Below are 22,037 nucleotides of genomic sequence, written 5' to 3'. Positions count from 1 at the left end.
CCTAACCTCAATACTTTGGACATCCTAACCTCAATACTTTGGACATCCTAACCTCAATACTTTGGACATCCTAACCTCAATACTTTGGACATCCTAACCTCAATACTTTGGACATCCTAACCTCAATCCTAACCTCAATACTTTGGACATCCTAACCTCAATACTTTGGACATCCTAACCTCAATACTTTGGACATCCTAACCTCAATACTTTGGACATCCTAACCTCAATACTTTGGACATCCTAACCTCAATACTTTGGACATCCTAACCTCAATACTTTGGACATCCTAACCTCAATACTTTGGACATCCTAACCTCAATACTTTGGACATCCTAACCTCAATACTTTGGACATCCTAACCTCAATACTTTGGACATCCTAACCTCAATACTTTGGACATCCTAACCTCAATACTTTGGACATCCTAACCTCAATCTCCCAACCTCGGCGTGAAAATGGCCCTCTCTCGGCTGTTATTGTCCGTGTGTCACGTGTGTCTTCTCACGTGTGTTGTATTACTACTGTGTGCTTATATGCAGTACTCGAACATCAGCAGTAAAAGCCCCAACGCATTTCACACAATATCGTCTCTGAGAAAGAAAGAAGTAGCTGGGTAGCTTTGAGTAGTGTGTGTGAAGCTACTGTCAACTTGTCAACTTGTCTCCTCTCCTCTGTCTCCAAATATATCTGTCTCTAAAAATGACTACTATTTCTCCCAATTTTGTTACAAACTGTTCATTACTTGTGTCACTGTATTGAGTGTCAGTCAGTATGTAACTGCATATCAAATGAATACTCTGTTCAATTGTGTAAGCTGTACATTGTCTTGTTCATAGACTGTGTGTCTGTTCTGCTTGTCTAGTATGAAAAGGTCGTGTACTTGTGCAAAAAATGACTCAGAAATGAAGAGATAGAAGTAGTATAGACTGTGCAATTAGTAGTAAACGTAGTACTCTAATGTCTCCTATAGATTTAAATATGATAAACGATGCTACTAGAGTTGAAAGCTAGTCACCTGTGTCTAGTTACTCCTCTGTGCCTCTGTCTTTTGTTTCAGAAATCACTATAATGTGTTATCCCTCCTTAGTACTCATCCCACTGTGTCTCTCCTTAAGAGTGTCTCCTTGTCTCCTCTTTTCCCTCTTAATCGCCTTATTCTCTCCCTTAAATCTCCCATCCTCGGTGTTAAAATGACCCTCTCTCGGCTGTTATTGTCCGTGTGTCACGTGTGTCTTTTCACGTGTGTTGTATTACTACTGTGTCTTATATGCAGTACACGAACATCAGCAGTAAAAGCCCCAACGCATTTCACACAATATCGTCTCTGAGAAAGAAAAAAGTGTGTGGGTAGCTTTGAGTAGTGTGTGTGAAGCTACTGTCAACTTGTCTTGTCGTCTCCTCTCATCTGTCTCCAAATATATCTGTCTTTATAATGTTTCTGTCAATTTTGTTACTGTACACAGCTTGTATTAATGTTTCAAGCTGAATTAACTGAATCAAATAAATACACTACTCTCTCCTTTAATCTCCCCTGTGTCCTGTCTCCATATCTCCTCTCGTTCTTGTCGTATCATTGTTTCTGCTCACATAATCAAGAATGTGCTGCTTACGTAATTATTATACAATGAAAGCCGCACATTGTCTCAAAAAGGAAATAACTTTTGCCCCCATATCTTACAAATGAGTGACTCTACACATTCCTGATTAGTACAGACATGTTTCTTGTGCACCCCTTGTAATAATGAAAACACTGCCATTACTTTAAATGTCTTCTTTCGTCAATTTTCTTTTCAAGTTCTAATTTTCCAAAAAGTTCACCCAAAGTTTGCATAAAAATAAATGAAAAATGTTATCAACTACATAATTTCTTGTGAATAATCGATATAGCTTAATCAATACTACTGGAGTATACTTTACAGGCTATATTGCATATTTCACACTGTCTCCGTGTGTACATAAATCTGTATACTTCATTACTCTCTGTTCTCTTACTGATTACATAAGCGCTACCACATCGGAAATAAATATTTTTCCGCATCGGCTCTAAAACTCAACCGAAAATCAATTTCCATTTTGGGAAACTCGCGCGCACTTTTACGAAAGAAAAAAAATCACCAATCTTCAACAATTAAAACCAGCACATCAGTAAACACAAACACCTATACACCACACAAAAAATTGTAAGACACAACCTATTTTTATATGACTATACTGGCTCATCTGAGTCTATTAAAAAACAGTTTCAAAAATTATTTAATTCTGAAATCAAATGATGTGTATTAGTCTAGTTTAACTCTGTAAATTACACTTTATTACTTGTGTCGAATAGATGTAACAGTAGGTAGTCCTGATTTATGCCTCTCTGAATTTCAAAATTAGTTCTCTAGACAAAGTGTTGCGAAAAAAGAATTTTCGAGCGCGAAAAAAAAGAAGTTTATATCCCAGTTTTCAAACTAGAGTCAGCACATTAACACATCTTTGTTAGACGACCTCTCAGTTGTATATATCATTGTAATCTATACACCTTTAGCTACAAATAGACACCATATAAAGCATATACGACAAGGACTGGCTGATTTGTATGTGTAGTCTTCATTTTGCAAATACGACAGCATAACAGTACAACTTTGTTAGACAAGTTGCTAGTTTAGTATCTTATTATAAATAGTTCAGTTATATTTACACATAGACATTATAAGTAGACTCATATGACTTGTATTGATGCACTTACAATCGCATGTAAAAAGGGCTTTAAAATTGAAAATGGAGTGTTGTGAAAAAAAATAATTTTGATTGCGAAAAAAAAAATGGAAGAACAAATTTTCAGATCTTCATCAGCAAACTATGTCCAACATATTGACACATCTTTGTTAGACGACCTCTCAGTTCTATACATAATTGTACTCTATACACCTGTAGCTACATATAGACACCATATAAGGCTTATACGACAAGAACTGATGATATTGTTTGTAAATCTTTTGCTTAAAGAATACAATAATTATGGACAGTTTAATATCACATTTTTATTAAACAAGTCCTTAGTTTAGTACATTATCATAGAGCTATTAACTGTAGCTTCACACAGAGACTACAAAGAGACTCATATCACCACTATTGGCTGAGATCTGATCCCATGTAATGACGTGAGTCAAATCGTAAATGTTTTTTCTCCACACAAAAAAAGCGCGCCAAAGAAAAAGAATCTTTTTTCAACGAAAACAATTTTCAAAAGAAGTGTAAACATTTAATCAAAGAGAAGAAGACATGACAGATATCACCTGAACAATCATAAATGCAACCAACTCAACGACCACAAGAGAGTTCATAACAAGCGACTATGCAACATGAACTGAGTCCCTGAAAGTTGATGGGAGTTAGGATGGACACAGTATTGCGGATAGGAACACACATTATAGTGATTTACGAAATGAAAGAATCAATGACTTGGTATCAGCAAAGCACATATGACTAGCTATTTACATTGGAGTCCTCGTTAAGCTTACTGGTGTCGACAAATGATGTCTTAATGAAGGCCGTTGCTCATCAAATCAAGATACACCCTAGGCAAAGCAAATTCAGGATGATATTGAGAATGCAACTCTTACCATCACCACTGAAAGACCCTACTAGTGAAAGTTGTTATCGAGCGGCATCAGTACCATGTGAAGAATCTCAGTTTGCCAAGTTGAAACAAGATGGAAATGCCACACACATTAGATACCACTTGGAATGCATAGATCACTACTGTCAATTATCATTAACTGTGAACCAAATACAATATTAGAGCTACTTGATTGAACAAAACAATATTGACGGGGGATTTCACTTTTTTTCAAGTTGAGAATCAATTGATGACGCCAACCTGAAATGATAAGAGAATACAACGAATGCATCTGCAAATTGTCCATTACCACTGCTCCACCACTGCATAAAGTTTTTGGAATCCAAGAACAGTACTTTGTTGAATGTTGGCACATTTTATCAATTTTGAGAAAAGTTGGATGGCTTAGTTCAGAGTTTGTCGGCAGCAACAAGTACAGAATCAGACAGCAATACACTAGGAGACATAATTCCTTTAGTTGGACGCAATTTTCAAGCTGGAGATTTGCCTTTCAAAATAAAGACCAGTGTTACTCCATACAGGCATCAATTGCTAACCTATCTAAATTGGTATATGCTACAGGCCAAACTTTGATTGAAACATTTGAGTGTCTTAATGTCTTGTTGAAACGGTGTAAGTTGGAAGGCTACTTCAAATTCGACTATTTGAAGGAAGGATTAAAGGAGTCTTGATGAAACCTAAGAAATGAATACCGTCCTGCTGCTTGTTAAAGGAAATGTGGCTATTCTGGTGGATAGACACGACCATCTAAGTCTTTTATGATTTGGAGCACTAACGATGCAACACCAGCAACGGGCTTGCAATTGAACAAAATTCAAACTTTTTCCATACAGCACAAGGAGAAGAGGGGGGCAACCAAGCCGTTAAAGTGTCTTTACACTCTGCTTATGAAGACAGCCAACATTGGCAAAGAAGCTTATGGGATTTCAATCCAGTGTTTTGTTTACATAGTGTTGTTGATATGAATAAACATTAATATTAAACTACATACATGAATGATATCTGTCGTCTAGGAATGACCACATGAATGTAATTGTACATACTTGGACCTATAACTTAGACTCATACCCGTCGGTGAATGCATTCCATCCAAATAACCATTGTTGGAATTTTCTATCTGACCATTGATCTGGGTTTTCTCCACCTCTAGCTTTCATCAATGCATCTCTTTCCTCTTGCTCATCACCGTCTGGTGAATTCCAGATATCACCATTCTTTCCAGCGCTTGCCTCTTCAACTCTTCCCTTTTACAATTTGGTATTGACGGAGAGCTTTTGGTATACCATGGAATCACAGTGGTTTCACTACCCAGCGCACACTCTGACATAATGCACGTGTAGAGACTTGATTATAGACTTGCACTCAATTTGTAGATCACTTGGGAGATCATTTTGAGCCATCAACTTCACTTCCGTCCATCTTTAGATTTGATTCACCGTTTGAGTCCATGCTCTGTCATATCTCTTAGCCTATGTACAATCTGACCCACTTTCTGAGTCCGTATCCAAGTATGAGTCATCAATAATTCCAGAATGTTTCTGCCTCTGAGCAAGATACTTATTAGGAAGTTCATTCGCTACATAAATGTAGCTAGTATTATAGCGCTCGTTGTTACCCCAAACCAATTGAGTGGACTCAGGCAATCTCGAAAGCAAGGTTGAGATGTCTTTTTTCAATAACTGATGATTTTCCCACAACACCAACTCGTATAAGTTATTGTGCAAGGTTTTGCCATTGTGACCGATTGACGCCATCGAGAAGCTTTTCAATCGATTCTCACTCAAATCAACCAGTTTGAGATTTGTAACTGTCTCAGGGAATGTCAATTGTATCTCCTTAATCTTATTGCAGCTTATATTTAAAACCTCAAGGGACGATGAGGTGAAGTTTAACTTAACACTCTTTATCTTGTTATCAGATATGTTTATTGTCTTCAATTTTCTGAGATTGCATAGCTGTACTGGTACTTCACTAAGCGCATTACCTGATAGATCAATTTCCTCAAGTGAATCTGGTAATTTCATACTGAAAGGTTTCAAGTCACACCACAGAAGATCTAACGACGTTAAACTGGACCCAAACGTTACCTCATGTGGCTTTTGGAATTTGCTCCCACTCAAATTTAGTACGCGCAAGTTATCACCAAAATGAAATGCTTCATCCTGTATGCAATCCAAGGCGAGGTACCGCACTGTGGCCGGTAACTTACACTTTGACAAAACCACACAGTTTCCTCTTAAGTCAAGAAGGTTAATTTGAAGCGGCTCACCAAACTTATTAAACAGAAGATCAACATCAACATCTTTCAAAATATTCTTCGATAGATCCAACTCTTTTAATGATTGTGGAAATGACGCTTCACAAATTTCCTCAATTGCCCCCCAGGCAAATGCTAACTTCTTGAGCTTCTTGGGAAATTTAATATCACCAACGTACCTTATATAGCTATGAGACAAGTTCAATTCTTCAAGAGAGTCCGGGAAAGTAAAGCCATCGATGTTGTTTCCAATTCCGCAACCATCCAATGTAAGAGTCTTCATATTCAGAAATTTTGAAAAGTCCAAATCCGAATCGCTCCAGTCAATGTAACCCCCATCAATTAGTTCTAGTTTCACCAAGCTACTTGGGAAATATTGAAGAACCTGCTTTCCACTAGAAAGTTCAAATGAATCAAGACGCATCTCTTGCAAAGTGGACGGTAGTTCAGAAGGGTGCCAATGTTCATTCTTCATTCCAGTTTGGTCAAGGTTCCTGGAAGGCAATAGTTGTAGCTTGGATTGAGAATTAGTATCTAGCTTCAACGAATTCAATTTAAAACCTTTTATTCTGGCTTCTTCGAATAAAATCTCCAAAAAATCATCATCCGCACTATCTTCATCACCTTTATATTCGATACTCGCGGTCTTGTTACATGTCATCAACCGGAGAACGTCTTTAACCCATAAGGGTAGTTCTGAATCCATGAATGAAACTGCCATCAGCTCCAACGAGGGAAACCGTGTTGATTTATCGGCAAAACCTTCGATACGCTCACAAGAGTACAAATGTAGCCGTTTCAATGTTGGTGGTAGCTTCTGGAGATCTATTGAATTTTGTGTTCTAGGTGGCATATAGTCAAGCTCTCTCAAATGGTGACATTGGAAGAAGGATCCATTAATTCCACATCCTTTCAAGTGTAGAGCCTCAATGTCCCGTAAATATTCCAAATCAATTGCACCCACTGAGGACCCAACAGGAGACAGATCAATGGACAAACCAACAAAGCGCTCCTTGATAGGGCCAATAAGTGACGGAAGTTTGGTTAAGTCAAGAGTATAATCTGACTCCATTAAGTCTATCTTCAAATTCCTTTTCACAACCTTGCCAGGCTTCAAACCTTTGAGCAACTTTTCCATCTCAATCCAATCAAGAATTGTTCTCATCAAATAGGAAAACTCCAATTCAATTGCAATATCATTTCCCACACAATAATCATCAAAAACTTGAGCCTCCGCAATGGTATTAAAATCTGTTGTGCGCCAATCGGACACAGTCAGGTAAATTGCAGACTTGAATGGTGTGGTTGCATTTTCGTACTTGTGGATGGACTTCTTGTTGATGACATTGTTTATAGCCTGTTGAATGTTCGAATTGTATTGTAAGAATGTGCTATCGAGGAGTTTAGTGAGGTTTGCAATACCAGCAACCAGCACTATCTCATATAGGATATCCTGATTGTATGTGTCTAGTGATATTCTCGACATGGAGTGGCTCTGTTCTGTTTTGCGCGTATTTTGCTCTGACTCAATCCAAAGGGCGTGCGGGTGCGTGGAAAATGAACTCCACCTTTTTAAGCTTTAAACTATCAGCCGTGACCATGAAGAGTATACCCCACTGTCTCCACAATGAGTTCAACTTTACAAGAAACGTCCCTAGAGGGTACCAGTTCACTTGAGGAAATGTCCATCCTGGAGCCCACACAGCCAATCAACCCCTTCTCATCTAACAAATATGGCATTTCAGCAATCATTGCTGGCTTCTTGTGCAACTTTATGGTGTTTGGAATTGGATTTTCTTATGGTGTTTTCCAAGAGTTTTATGGAAGCCCATCGGGTCCGCTTTACCTGTACTCCGATGCCAAAATTGCCCTTATTGGAACTGTTAGCACATCATTGACCTACATTTGCGGCATATTCAACAAAAGCCTCATGTTTTACCTAGGACCATGGAAGGTCATGTTACTTGGATGTGTGATGATGAGTATTGGCATAATTATGACTGGTTTCTGCTCAAGTTACTATCAGTTTATCTTGTGTTCGATTGTTCAAGGTGTTGGCGGTGGGATCTTGTATTTACCTCCAGTTGTATGTGGACCAGTCTATTTTGATAGACATAGAAGTCTAGCCAGTGGTGTTCTATTCTCAGGAACAGGTGTTGGTGCATTTGCATTGGCTAATTTCACGAGATATTTAATCAAGAGATTTGGTTGGCAATGGGGAGTTAGAATATTGGGATTTATGAATCTTGGTGTTACAGGCTTGGCTAGCTTTATGGTGTTTGAACCAAAGTTGCCCAATTTCAGGAGCACCAATGCTCTTTTGAACTTTGGCCAGTTGAAGTCACTCAAGGTGATTTTGCAATTGCTTGGTTCATTGTTGCAGTCAGCTGGTTACTTAATGCCATTGATATTCATGTCAAAGTATGCAGTGTCCTTAGGGTACTCAAGCTCTCAAGGGGCATTCTTTATCGGATTGAGTAATCTTATCAACGCAGGATCAAAAGTGGCTACAGGAGTAATTGCAGACGTCATTGGCAGAATGAATACTTTATTGATTTGCAGCGTTGTCTCAGCGGCCCTTGTATTTGCACTTTGGCTACCAGCAACCAAAGACACATTCATCAGCTTGGTTGTGTTGTACGGTGTGTTTTCCGGAGCCATCATTTCATTATTACCACCTTGTTTGATTGAATTATTTGGAATCAGTTCGTATACTCAGCTAAGTGGTATGATGTATTGTGCAAGAGGAATTGGAGTAATAATTGGCTCCCCAATTGGCGCTTTGTTGATAAGAAAGAATGGCTTTCACCCGACTGACTACACAAATATCGCAGTGTATGACGGTGTTCTACTAAGTGCGTCAACTTTGTGTCTAGGATATCTTTGGGTCCTAGCATTTGAAGATAAGAGAAAATGGAGATTATAGGGTATAATATTTAAATCTATTTATTATGTTTTACAGTGAATTTATTGATTCCTCTAATCAAGCAACCTCTGCTACCACGATTTGAAATATTCATGGAATGGTGTGTCCACTTGGCATTGGTGGCTTTTTGCAACTGTGAAATAAACCGATTAATGTTGCCATGCTCGCATGTGTATTTGGAAAGACCCACAGCAACTAAATTCTTATGCAAGCTTCCATCTCTACAACCAATACATTCAATCGAAATTGATTCAAGTCTGCTTCGAGATAGATCAATGTGTTTGAGATTGGTGACACCTTTAGGGAATCTTAAATCAAGTCTCTTTATTCCTCTGAATGTGAGTTCTAAACTCTCTAAGTTTGACTGAAATTCAATCTCTGGATATTTGATACAACCAGAGAGTCGCAAGTGCCGCAAATTCTCCAAAAGAGCTAATTCTGGTGGAATGGCGTATATTTGTGACAACTCCAACTCTTCTAAAGTCTCTGGAAGCTCTATGCCGAGTTGGTGGCAATTTTTGATGCACAAATACTTCAATCTCGGGAAAGCTGCAAAACGAAGGTCGTCGAGAAAGACACAATCATCAAGCCTTAACCTTACCAATTTATCACTAAAGCTGCAATCATTCAATAGAACCAAGTTTTTGAAAAACAAATTTTGTGCATTTGGTGCCATAGTACTACCTTCAAGAGGACCCTTACAGGTATTAACGCTGAGACTATCAATTGGAAGCTCTTCACCAAATTCATTCTTTAAAAGATGAATATACTTTATTGGGTTTGGGGTGACAATGATATGCTTGAGTGTCAGTGGTAGCCGATCTCCCTGTATGTTTCGTATTCTATTGAAGCTGACATTTAAAGAAAGTAGTTGCTTTGGGAAAGCTATTCCATCAATTGATCTGATATGGTTACCAGACAAGTCCAAAGTTCTTAACGACTCCGGAAACTGAATCATATTAGCCTCAAAATTTTTTACACCACACCGACTTAACTTTAGAAACTTTAAGTTTGAAAACTGCGTAAGATCCCCCGAGTCACAGATGCCTTCATCAAACCCAGACAAATGTAAGTACTCCACTCCTAATGGAATCATTGTCAATATTTCACCAATACAGACATGCCATTGCTCTGTCAAAGTCAACAGCTTCAAAGTAGGGGGTAGGCGCAACCATCTAATTAGCTCAGGATTATCAGTCCTCCGAAGTTCAAGCAATTCAGTTGGGTAAATACTCAATTCACCGAGAGCACCCGCTAATGACAATGATTTTAGCTCAAATTGAGCAAATTTTGCAGCTTCGTTGAGACATTCCGCAAAGTCACTAGCATTCCCCTCTATGGCTTTGTATTCAATGCTTGTAGTCTCTGAACTAGTTATATTGCACAACAACTTTTCAAAAAACACTGGCAAATCACCCCGAGAACTTAGTGAAATTTTCTCAAGAGCGGGTAGCTTTGTAACTGAGTTATTCCTCAAACTACCAACATCACATGTCAAGCTTTTTAGTGATTTTAACTTTGCCAAATCAAGACCTTTTGATTTATGCCAAAGTTTTTTCAAGCTGCGACCATTTATCTCCAACTCTCGTAACTGGTTCAGCTTGAACTGACCCTGCACTTTCAATTTATCAGGTGCAGTTAATGAAAATCTTGTAAGACGCCCACGCAACCAATCAAGAGCAGCGAGTGGCTGTGTCAAGTCAATGCACGACGACTGATATGGTCGTAAATCCAAAGTCAAATCTAATTTAACAACATTAGAAGGCTTTAGGTTGTATAATAGTTTTTGAAGTTGTATCAAGTCAACAAAATGTTTCAATGTGAATGAAATCCTTATCGTTGTTTCCAATCTTGCCTTCACGCAGTAGTTGTCAAACGCCTGAAATGATTCAAAAGTGGTAAAGTCTGATGTGCATTGATGAAACTCATCCCATACCGGCTTCAATACACTATTGCTAAACCTGTAGATTGAATTTGAAATCATTGAGTTGACGGCCTCTTCAATGTTCCTGTTCAGTTTGAAAAAGGAGATAGAGAGCATCTTGCTTAGACTGTCAAAGCCAACCATACCCACAATCTTTTGAAGTAAATCTATTGGGTAATTGTCTAATATGATTCTCGACTCTAGCAACCTGGACGAGCAATTGCGTGCGGTAGCACTAGTAGACACGGTCGTCTCATCAGCTTGCTCACTTGTAGGTTCTATTTCCTCAACACCAGATTTGTCACCTCCGAGACTTTCTCCATCGATTGCCTGCTCATCACTTTCCATGACCTGCAAGGTACCTCCTAGACTGGTATGACCACCACCATCACTAGCAATAACCATCAGGTGTTCATGAACACCCACCAAAGCAATAGTTCTCACTGACATTAGAATTAGCAGTGTAGCTTCTTTGATACATTTTGCAAGAATGTATAAACTAAAGAGGTTATCAGTGAACAAAATGTCAACAAAACAACACAAAAGTAGATCTGCACGGCGATAGTAATTTCTACACTGTCCCATCAAAAACAAACAATATTAAACAAAAACTATACTCGGTGGTAGGAAAACCCTCATGGATGACAAGGGACTTGAACCCTTAAAAACCTCCACCAAAAAAACAAACAAAACAAAACAAAACAAACTATATACCCTAAACCAAGGTGTTATCCTTGCTAAACGAAGCGTACTTCTCAAACACATCACTAGTATCAATATCACTATTCTTGCGTGATTGTGCTCTAAAGTAAACTCGTTTAATCAGCTTCCAAATCTCAGCACCGATAAGGAACGCCACTGTAAATGCAACAGCAACTCCCCACTCGTATCCAATTGGTCCATGCAAAAACACCTTGTCATTGATGACTGGGATATACACCAAGGGGAACACAGTAGCAAATCCGAAAATGATTGACCAGAAAAGGAACTGATTCTCCCACAAGTCAGACGCCAATTGAGAATACCATGGTTTTTCAGAATCAGGATGCATATGGAAGAATGAACGTCTCAAGTGAATACATTCCCATGCAAGCAACAATGCACACCATGTAAAAGCAGCAAATGCTCCTGATCTACTTTGGAACACCAACTTACACTGGTCTCCAGATCCAGTATTACAATCTGAGCCCAACTCTCCATTACCTTTACCGTAAAGGATAACCACAAACGCAGCAAGACAACAAGCAGCCATCCAGATACCATAGGCAAACATATCAATAATCACCTCCCATGTGAAAATGGTGTTGCTAGGTGGCAAGTCCAAAATATCAGATTGAGCTTTTTCTTGACCCAATCCCATGGCTGGGAAACATGAAGTGACAACAATAATCCACAACACTTCAACAGGAGCAAGTGGAAACACCGAGAACCCATCATTATCCATAAACACGAGCCCCACCATCAAGTAGATAGCTTGGGCAACATTTTCAGCCAACAATTGCAAGACAAACTTTTGGATATTCAACGACATACGTCTTCCTTCTTCAATGGCATTCAAAATGGAGGCAAAGTTGTCGTCAGTAAGGATAATGTCGGAGGCGTCTTTAGCCACATCAGACCCATTCATACCCATAGCAATACCAACATCGGCTTTCTTCAACGATGGAGAATCGTTAACACCATCACCAGTCATTGCCACAAATCTCTTTCTCCTATGCAATGCATCAATCATACGCACTTTGGTTTGTGGTGCACAACGAGCAATGACTAAAGGCAACACTGGCAAGTTGTCAATCTCTTCATCCGATAAAGAATCAAACTCATTGGCAGTCATCACCATCACCTTGACAACATCTTCAGAATAGTGGTACAAGTTGTGGGGGATAATTCCAACTTCCTGAGCAATGGCTTTTGCCGTACCTGGATGATCACCAGTAAGCATATGGACATTGATACCAGCACGATGACACAATTTTACCGAATCACGAGTTTCTTCTCTTGGTGGGTCGTAAATACCAATAAGACCTTGGAAAGTTAAACCAGCTTCAACTTTTTCACGATCATCAAAGTCTCCTTCAATGGATCTAGTAGCAAAAGCCAACACCCGTAACCCCTGAGAGGACAAGGCAGACATATTTCCTTCAATGGTTTGCTTATCCTCGTCAGTCAATTTTCTCAACTCATCTTCACTGCCTTCACCATACCAAGTGGAACACAACTCAATAACTCTTTCAACTGCACCTTTGGTGTAAACTCTCATCTCACCAGACTTGTCCTTGTAGATGGCAGACATTCTTTTAATTGATGAGTCAAAGGGGAACTCAGCAATATGTTCATAATCATCAACAAGCGATTCCCTGGCGTAATCCAATCTGGTGGTAAACACCTGAATGGCAATCTCAGTGGCATCTCCATGGGCTTTCCAAACCAATTCACCCAGTTCTTCATCTGTACTTTGGTTAACAGTGGCAATATTGGCTAAAGTGGCAGTCATTAACCAATCACGCATACTTGGTGGCATTGGATCTGGATAATGTTTCTTGAAATCAATTTCCTCATCAGTTTGCTTGATGTAGAGGGGAGAATAAGGAGCGTACCGAACATCACCCACAGTAGGATTATACGGCTCGTTTGAGTTCTGTACCTCCAAAGTACCGAGATTTGGTATCCACACCTTCTTAGCAATCATCTTACCCTGAGTCAAAGTACCAGTCTTGTCGGAACAAATATCATTGATGCCACCAAGTGCCTCCAACGAGTCCAATTTTCTCACAATGACATGCTTGGTCACCATCACTTGAGCACCAATGGCCATTGTAATTGTCAACACCACAATCAAGGACGATGGAATCATTGACAACGCAACACAAATGGCATAAATGGCGACATTTCTAGTAACATTCATCTTTTGCGATCCCATTACGACAATGGCAAATACAACAGCTATCCAAAACAAGAATATAGCCAACCAAGATAACTTCTTTTGCAATGGAGTTCCTTCAGTCACACCAAGAACATTTCCCACAATATTGTACAAAGTACCAACCCAAGCACGACCATAATCTCTCTTTCTTGGTTTCCCATTGGATCTATCAACCCTTTGAATCAAGCCAGTGTCACCTTTCAATGATTGTGCAATTTGACCAATTTCAGTATTTAAACCAGTAGCGTAAACAATACCTGAACCTCTACCTTTGGAAACAACCGAGGAGGAATAAACCAAGTTTAAACGATCACCAACGGGCACTGGCACCGAATAGTCATCATACACAGTCGTGTGATCCTTTTGAACTGGTAAAGACTCCCCCGTCAACAATGCTTCATCAGTTTCCAAATTCATTGAATCAAACAATCTCAAGTCTGCTGGCACGGTATCACCAACTTTAACATGAACAATATCACCAGGAACAACTTCTTCCGCAGCAACAGTCACATCATTACCATCTCTAGTAACTCTCGCACTTGGAGAAGACAATGTCCGCAACGAGCCCATTGTTTTCTCAGCCTTAACTTCTTGGACAAACCCAACAAGAACATTTAAACCAACAACAAAGCCAATAACACCACCAGATATCCAATCTCTAATAGCAAGGGCAATAATCATACTGATAAACAACACCAAAATCATGGCATTAAACACTTGATGAGCCAAGATCTTGGTGTAGGAGATTGACTCTTCTTTTCCTAAATTGTTGAGACCATATTTATCCGCCCTTGTTTTTGCTTCTCCAGATGACAATCCATTAGAGACATCTGTGTTGAACTCTTTACTTACTTGTTCAATTGTGAGTCTATATTGTTCTTGACTGCTTTGAACTTCATCTTTTTCACAATTTGGCGGTTCATAATTTTCTTTTTCAAAAGTTTTATAATCCTCTGACTTTATTTTCAATGACTCAAAATAGCAGCTTCTTTCGGTGAACGATTAAAGCTGTAGTAGTTAAAAAAAGATTGGGAGTACTTAAAAAGTCTCTCTAAGCAGAGTAAAATGTAAATTAAAGGGTGAAGAGAAAGAAGAAGAAGAAAGAAGAAGAGGTCTTTTTCATGAGTAAAAATTTTTTTTTCTGTTGTTGTTGTCTTCTTATCTCTTTATATATGTAAGAGAAAAAACGGCTACTACTGTAACTATTGTTTTGAGCTGCGAAAGAAATCAAGACAAGAAAAATTCAGAAGCTTTAATTTACATAGAAAATATTTCTTGGCAGGGAAGAGAAGAGAAACAGGGTACCTCATCCCACGTGGTAGATACTTTGGAGATGAGGCGCTTTATATAGTTTCTTGTCTTGTCTACTAGAGGGTTAAGAGCATAGGATGCCTCTATAGGCAGTTTTATAGCTGGAATCCACTTACAAGAAGAAGGAGAAGGAGAAGGAGAATGTGATTTGTGTGTTGCAAAATGGTAGCTCTTCTTCAACTTAATTTAACCGAGGTTAATTTGTGGTTAATTTATGTATGTTGATGAAAGTAAAAACTAGACTCAACAAAAGGCAAAGTATCAAATTCTCTTGTATCTACTTAGCAAAGATACTCTTCTACTGCTTATGAAGTTATATGGGAATCTCATATCTTGGTCGTAACTAAAGGCCATTGATCATTTATATGCTTACCCAAGTTCAACTCAGCTCAAAAGACAATCTTCAAGCTCACAACACCCAGTACTCTTATACTAGATCTACCAGTTTGTACATCTCTGTATCCTGTGTAGTCAGATCTCTTAGATTAGTTTAGATTGCTATACTGCTACCAAACTTTTTATCTTTTTGTTTTACTGCGCCGCATGCATCCATCATCAAACACTTTTGAAATTTCCTCAATACATCTCACCTATATTCCACTTGCATCTGCACCCTCCCCAAATGGATCCCGTAGAGAGCCACTTCTTAAAGAAGTTCCTCCTCGAAAAGCAATTGCTGAAGGAGTTAAAGTTGATGTGGAAAGATATGAGAGCAGTTGATGATCCAGACAAACTACCATTACTATCATTCTTTTTCCAACAATACGTATCCACCTTCCCATTTATCACCGGGAATACTGAAAAGCAACAAGAAAAGTTTTGGCAGGATGTGTTTCAGTTTGTGGAAAACTTTAATTCACAAAACTTTAGCACTTCATATGAAAGAAATGGACTGACGAAAAGAAGTCAAGCTAATAAGAAGCTACTTGGTGGATTGCTAGTATTTTTCAACTCCGTATTGATTACAGGTAACGAAATGGATTATCTTACCGTGCCCCATTTGAAAGCATCAGATACTGCCAAGTTGGATAAATTTGATTTTCAAAAAAAGACAAATATAAAGGTGGTTGCTATTGACCTGTACGATCGAATGAAGTTTGTTAATGGAATTTATTTAAACATTGTTGCATTAAGGAGAGTTCAAGGCGAACTGTCTTGGTTTTTCTCATCTAGTCATCACTATGACTATATAATCCAGGTTGTGATAAGGAAAGGTCAAACTAGTTTTGTTTGCAAGAGTTACCAACAATTGAGTAACTTGGATCACGATTTGAAAAAGGAGTTACCAGGAGTAATGCTGAATCTATTTACAAAACTACCTTCCAAAGCCAAAGATAACGAAAACAGCCTAGAGATTAACCGAATGGCTATTAGAAGCTGGCTTCGGAAGTTGGCAAGTGCACCAGAGGTGGCTGAGTCAATCGTATTCAAAGAGTTTCTCTCAACTGATGTAACAACCATGACAAAGGAGGACCAGCAAGATTACCAACACAGAATCAACCACGAAATGGATATTTTGAAAACCCAAATTGAGTTTCATGATCAAGCATATAAAGTAATGCAAGATTTAACCCACAACTTTGAAAATTTCAAACAATCTGTAACCAGAGAAGATGATGCGATGATGAACTTATTTAAAGAAATTGGCTCAATCAGCAGTATCAAAGAAGCATCACCACTTTTAAAAACATTCAACGATTGGAGTAAACTACAACTTGCTGCTGTGATTTACCAAACTTTCCTTGCCCTGGATGATTCGTATGCGATTTTGAAAAAGACGAAAAAGTTTCATCGATTATTTCCATACAGCCTAATATATGCTATCTTACGTTTTACAAACCCAATCAAGATGGTGTCACGGATAATTGATCTCCTATTTGTTAATATTCCTCGTTTACCCACTTGGAATAGACAAGTAGCTGAAGAGTCGAAAAACACTGGAGCAAGAAACTTGTTTTCCTTAATCTTGATCATGTTATTAAATGAAGACCTTAATGGGTTTGGAAAAGAACTATACACACTAAGAGAGAAGTTAGTTGGTTATGAAATATACACAAAGAGAATCGACAACTATGTCAATTTACCACCTGACGAAATGGAAAATATTCGACAACAAGGAGGTGATAACTTGGTACTCACCACACTCTCCACTGACCTTATCCAACCACCAGCAGATTCCAAATTGGAATCCATTATAGCTTCTTATAAAGGAACCGACGACACCACATTATACCTCAACTTGAAACAGTACTGGCTTTTGAAAATACGTTCCCGCGACAAGCTTCTTTTTAAAGAATTATGGAGACAACCTGAACTTATAAACTTGATCAAGAGCACCGTGGATTATTTTTACTCCCCTTTAATCAAAGTGTTTGCCAAGGCGAAAGTGTATATCGCCTTTTCAGCATTGGAGGGATTAAACAGCGAAATGTTGAAAACTCTCACTTCAATCCAGCGCAGCGATCATTTAAACTCAACTGAAATTTATGAACGAATCAAGACCGTTTTGGATAACCATGAGGAAGTTATATGGAGCTTCATTCGTGATGTATACGTCAACGACGATGAGAAGATCTTTTACAAACTAATCATCTGGATTGAAAGGTTTCTCACCTTGGTGAGATTGAAATTTGAAAACCAACAAGCAGTCACTCTCAACATCAAGGTGGAAAATGTTGACCCTGCATTATTCAAAAAGCAATTGCATGCGAAAATAAATGCCACTTTGGCAAAACGGAAACTATTCAAGGACTACCTCGAGGCAAAGAATTCACAACAAGATGAATTGGATAAAGATTGGGAAAGAATGAATGAGAAATTGCTTGGAGATACTACTGCTGATGAGTTTGGAGTCAAGAGTGAGGATATACAAGATATAAACTATGTCACCTTGGAAGAAAACATTCTTGAATCCAACCAAACAAATTTGGAAAAAGAATTACTTGCACGGTTGAACTCGATTGACAACAATTCAGACACGTCCGAGTTGGACAAGATAGACATCAGCAGAGAGGTAAAAACAACCCTACAGAAGATTAAACAAGTAACTAGCATCTAATAAAGCTTAGACAAAATCTCTCTATTCCTTAGTCTCCACCTCCACCTTCCTCTTCTTCTTATACCCGGCTTTCTTATCCTCTCCAGTACGCACCTCTTCATCTTGAGGTGGTTCCAAAAACCAAGGAAGTTTCCCACGGATAAAATCCTCAATAATCTTTCTCGCAACTGAACTCTCGTCAGCCTCTCCTCCTTTCAACAAACGACCACTCTTGACCGCAAGCGTTTCCAATATAGTTTCACCACATTCCGACTCCTTAAGTCCATAAGTCCTAGCAATATATTTCTTAGGAACAATCTTGAGCACCTCCGATAAATACTGTTCCGGAGCCTTGACTTTTTCAACACGAACCACTCCACGAAGTAAAAGATCAGCATCAGTATCACCCGATTCTGACGGCACTACTCCTGGTGAATCAATTATATTTATCGATGATGTGACTTTAACATATTGCCAAACTTTAGTTGCACCGGGGATCGGAGCAACGATACAAGCTTTCTTCCCAACAATGGTATTTATAATTGAACTCTTTCCCGTGTTTGGGAACCCAATAACACCAACATTGATCGATTTCCTATCCTTGTGCAACGTTTGAAACTGCCTAAGAAGCGAAATCAAGGATCCCTTTCCGAAACTGTTTTTAATCGATGCATGGAAAGCAATGGTTGGGTATGAGCTAGATAAATGTTTCATCCATGCAGCCTAAAATATCAAAGTTAGTAATTAGATCATAAAAAGCTGTAATCTCCTGCTTTATACATACGGCTACCCATGTAGGGACCAAATCGGTCTTGTTGACTACAAATACAAGATGTTTATGTGGACATTCTTGCTTGATATACTTTTCAATTCTCTCACATCGAGTACCCATGGGATTCCTAGCATCAAGGACTTGCAAAATGACATCACTTGAGTCGATAACCTTGTACAACTCATTCCAGATTCTCTTACTCTGTCCCTTGTGGAAAATGGCTTCTTTAGCCTCCTGGGTAAAGTCATCCTTATCCAATATGGAATCTCCCATCAAACCCATGGTCTGATCAAGCTCAATCTTCTCTTCATATGTAGTTGAATCCTTTTCTGCAGTGGACATTAAATCTTCCAACGATGAGGCAGCAATTCTCGGCTTCTTACGTTGTTGTTTAGGTCCAAATGTAGATGCAAATGATTCAGTTTCCACAATCTTGGCAGTTGGACTTTCAGTTTTATCTTGATCAAGGAGTGACATGGGAAGCTTATTCCTTTTTAAAAGAACCTGATATGAATCGTCCTTTTTATCGCCCATGGCTTCTCTAAAGTGCGATAATGCATCCTGCGCTATAACTCTTGTATTTCCAAACCATTTCCTATTAGGATCAACTCTTGCATTAGGCACATCTGTACTTTGAAGGTCGGCTGCTTGTATAATCTCTCCCTTTGCATTACGAACAGCCCATCCTTGCTTATACATGCTGAGCTTCTTTACCTTTTTGGCATCACGATAAAAGTTTTCACCCTTGACACGGAGATTACCATCCTTGGTATCATTCTGTCTGATCCTTCTTTGTTTTTCCTTCTTTTGGGTTCCCATTGCTGATGAAAGATGTATGAAAAGAGAGAAAAAATTATCGCGATGACTTGAGAAAAAATAGAAAATCGTTATCTCAGAAAATGTTTAATACTCCACACGATCTACTTCTTACTAGCTACTCCTTTCCTAATCCCCAAATATGACCTTTAAATCTCACCGGGTCCACTGATTGCCTCAACAACTCTTTAAAACACTCCATTGATAAATATGCATGCAATGTAGATGTGGGTTGCTGCAGTGCACTACCAAATGCTTGACGGATGATTGGAGATATAGGCAACAAATGTAACTCCTCTGCCAAATACTCTATCGATGGCTTATTCATCTTCTCATCCGATCCAAGAACCTGATTACCAATGTACTTTAAATCGTAAAAATTGGGGAAATACTTGTCACACCACCAGTGAAACTCCTCCTCATCAACAGGAAGACTATCATTCATAAGCAAACTTACAAGGAATCCCAAGTCGTATCCTGCGTGGTAGGATACCCAGTTGATTGAATTGTCTAACAACAACCCACTATCAATCATCAACTCGGCAAAGTCAAAATGCTTGATTCCGCGGGACATGTGTGCTTGAAAATTAATCGACGACTGTTGTGCCAACATAGCTAAATGTTCCTCACTGTACATCTCTTTAGTCAAGTCAAATGCAAAGTTAAACTGCCAAATCACAGAGTTACCTCCACCTTTGCTAAAGCAAATGCTAAATTGTATTAGATTCAACAAATCAGAGTTACACCTAATTGTTTGAAAGTGGTAATCGGAGCTTGTTTTGAAGGACCCAATTGCTCTGGCGACAATGCCGGGCGTTTCCTGATGCATCGAGGCGTATATAGTCACACTCTTGTCATTGATATATTTCCGCAAACAATTAAACTCATACTCGAGATTGTTAGCCCAGACTTCTTTAATTGTTGGGATCTGCTGTTGTTGTTGTTGCTGCTGTTGCTGTTGTTGTTGCTGCTGTTGCTGTTGTTGTTGCTGCTGTTGCATTTGTTGCATCTGTAACTGTTGCAATACGGGATTCCCACTTAATCCCGCCCCATTCGTCAAGTGCTGCTGCTGAGACAACGGAGTGCCTTGCTCCTGTAGTAGCTGCTGCCTCTGAAGCAACTGCATTTGGGAAATTTGGGGTGACGATGTGTATAGATGTGGATTGACATTCATATTTTTTGCCTACAGTAATAGAGTTGTCAATTTTTTTTTTTTTTTCTTGTTGTTCATTCATTTTCCTTTACAATTGGTCTCTGTAGTTCTGCTGCAAGTAATCATGACCCACTCGCCGTGGTTTGATCAAAAACTGCAACAAGAACGCAATACCTAATACTAGTGACACTACAGCAACAATGATATACACCACACCTAAACTGACATTTCTTCCACCAAATATGGAGTTGGTGGTGATGACAATACTCTTGGTACCGCCAAAAATCTCCACTGGGTAATTCATATCAACTGTTATCTGATAAGTACCTGATGTCATCGTAGCTGTGGTGTTTTTACCATACAACTTATAGAAATTAGGAAGTGCCGCCGTTCGCATCCAGTTTTGCAAATGCTCCATTTTTTGTAGATCTGGCATATTTTCCTCAGTGTATCCATCGGGATACATTTTGTCCCAGTTTGGCGGAGGCACAACATCTTCCGGCTTGTAGGTTGTTTTCTTAAACTTGTGATTCCTGTCAGAAGACCACGAAATGTCTTTATCAGTGAATGTGTACGTCTGGTTATTCTCTCCATTCCGTGCATTCAATAAAACTGGCGACGAGATTGTATCGTTAAAATAGGAGTTTGCAATCAATCCACAAGGGTACACGAGTCTCTTTTCCCCTTTGTAATCTCTATGCTTCATTGGCTTGCAATTGTCAGTCACATCATCATCAGACAAAGCTTTTCCCGCCAACTGATCCAAGTCATAACTCTCGACATACTTTCTATGATTTTGATAAAAATTGGTCAACTTGTAGTACAAGTAAAGTGGCGGTTTCAAATCTGGCACATTAAACTGAATCACACATTGCGACCCATCCACTTTCCATTTAAACTCCGGCTTGGTACTCTCCTTGAAATGGAAGCCAGTGTACTTTCCTGGGATCGACGTAAAACTATCGGTTTGATCACCACAATGTGAATAGTCAATATTCACCTCCTGGACATTATACGTCGTATATATAATGGCTATCCCCAAAGGAGCAAAAATCACTGCCAACAAAACAAGAAATGGTATCACCGATTTTGGGGTCAACAATGGTTGCCACGCTTTCAATCTCTGCTGACGGAAAGCCGTATTTGGCGGCTTGCGTGATTTATTCACTAAAGGCTCCTCAATAGAGTCCTCCGACGAGTTGGAGGACCTCCGTTTTCTAAGAAAGTTCATCATGGGTTGAATGCTTACAACATACTTTTTTTTTTTACGAAAAAAATACAACTTATATT

At 39.0% G+C, this 22,037-nt stretch overlaps 9 protein-coding genes across 9 annotated transcripts; 3 read left to right on the top strand and 6 right to left on the bottom strand. All coding sequences in view use genetic code 12, as the record gives it.

The window, feature by feature from the left end:
• Positions 1 to 3,873: 3,873 nt before the first annotated feature.
• Positions 3,874 to 4,299, top strand: I9W82_001893 (uncharacterized protein; the record flags this gene model as incomplete). The annotated part of the gene is made up of 1 exon (XM_067690688.1): positions 3,874 to 4,299. One exon carries the CDS (start codon positions 3,874 to 3,876, stop codon positions 4,297 to 4,299), a length of 426 nt encoding a protein of 141 aa, XP_067549129.1.
• Positions 4,300 to 5,097: 798 nt separating this feature from the next.
• On the bottom strand, positions 5,098 to 7,371 carry I9W82_001892 (leucine-rich repeat domain-containing protein; the record flags this gene model as incomplete). The annotated part of the gene is made up of 1 exon (XM_067690687.1): positions 5,098 to 7,371. The coding sequence occupies one exon, from the start codon at positions 7,369 to 7,371 to the stop codon at positions 5,098 to 5,100; it is 2,274 nt and encodes a 757-aa protein (XP_067549128.1).
• A 141-nt stretch (positions 7,372 to 7,512) lies between these two features.
• Positions 7,513 to 8,811, top strand: I9W82_001891 (uncharacterized protein; the record flags this gene model as incomplete). Its single annotated transcript, XM_067690686.1, has 1 exon — positions 7,513 to 8,811. The coding sequence occupies one exon, from the start codon at positions 7,513 to 7,515 to the stop codon at positions 8,809 to 8,811; it is 1,299 nt and encodes a 432-aa protein (XP_067549127.1).
• A 16-nt stretch (positions 8,812 to 8,827) lies between these two features.
• I9W82_001890 (uncharacterized protein) lies at positions 8,828 to 11,185 on the bottom strand (the record flags this gene model as incomplete). The annotated part of the gene is made up of 1 exon (XM_067690685.1): positions 8,828 to 11,185. The coding sequence occupies one exon, from the start codon at positions 11,183 to 11,185 to the stop codon at positions 8,828 to 8,830; it is 2,358 nt and encodes a 785-aa protein (XP_067549126.1).
• Positions 11,186 to 11,450: 265 nt separating this feature from the next.
• On the bottom strand, positions 11,451 to 14,968 carry I9W82_001889 (ENA2; the record flags this gene model as incomplete). Its single annotated transcript, XM_067690683.1, has 2 exons — positions 11,451 to 14,646; positions 14,964 to 14,968. The coding sequence occupies 2 exons, from the start codon at positions 14,966 to 14,968 to the stop codon at positions 11,451 to 11,453; spliced, it is 3,201 nt and encodes a 1,066-aa protein (XP_067549125.1).
• A 623-nt stretch (positions 14,969 to 15,591) lies between these two features.
• Positions 15,592 to 18,027, top strand: I9W82_001888 (uncharacterized protein; the record flags this gene model as incomplete). The annotated part of the gene is made up of 1 exon (XM_067690682.1): positions 15,592 to 18,027. One exon carries the CDS (start codon positions 15,592 to 15,594, stop codon positions 18,025 to 18,027), a length of 2,436 nt encoding a protein of 811 aa, XP_067549124.1.
• A 21-nt stretch (positions 18,028 to 18,048) lies between these two features.
• Positions 18,049 to 19,597, bottom strand: NOG2 (putative GTPase; the record flags this gene model as incomplete). The annotated part of the gene is made up of 2 exons (XM_067690681.1): positions 18,049 to 18,729; positions 18,791 to 19,597. The coding sequence occupies 2 exons, from the start codon at positions 19,595 to 19,597 to the stop codon at positions 18,049 to 18,051; spliced, it is 1,488 nt and encodes a 495-aa protein (XP_067549123.1).
• Positions 19,598 to 19,712: 115 nt separating this feature from the next.
• POP2 (CCR4-NOT core DEDD family RNase subunit) lies at positions 19,713 to 20,720 on the bottom strand (the record flags this gene model as incomplete). The annotated part of the gene is made up of 1 exon (XM_067690680.1): positions 19,713 to 20,720. One exon carries the CDS (start codon positions 20,718 to 20,720, stop codon positions 19,713 to 19,715), a length of 1,008 nt encoding a protein of 335 aa, XP_067549122.1.
• Positions 20,721 to 20,835: 115 nt separating this feature from the next.
• CDC50 (aminophospholipid translocase regulatory protein) lies at positions 20,836 to 21,981 on the bottom strand (the record flags this gene model as incomplete). Its single annotated transcript, XM_067690679.1, has 1 exon — positions 20,836 to 21,981. One exon carries the CDS (start codon positions 21,979 to 21,981, stop codon positions 20,836 to 20,838), a length of 1,146 nt encoding a protein of 381 aa, XP_067549121.1.
• Between the last annotated feature and the right edge of the window lie 56 nt (positions 21,982 to 22,037).

The sequence above is a fragment of the Candida metapsilosis genome (genome assembly GCF_017655625.1).
Source record: "Candida metapsilosis strain BP57 chromosome Unknown scaffold2, whole genome shotgun sequence".
Lineage (NCBI taxonomy): Eukaryota > Fungi > Ascomycota > Pichiomycetes > Serinales > Debaryomycetaceae > Lodderomyces > Lodderomyces metapsilosis.
Note: the sequence above shows the minus strand (reverse complement) of the source record. Positions and strands in the feature narration are given on the sequence as shown.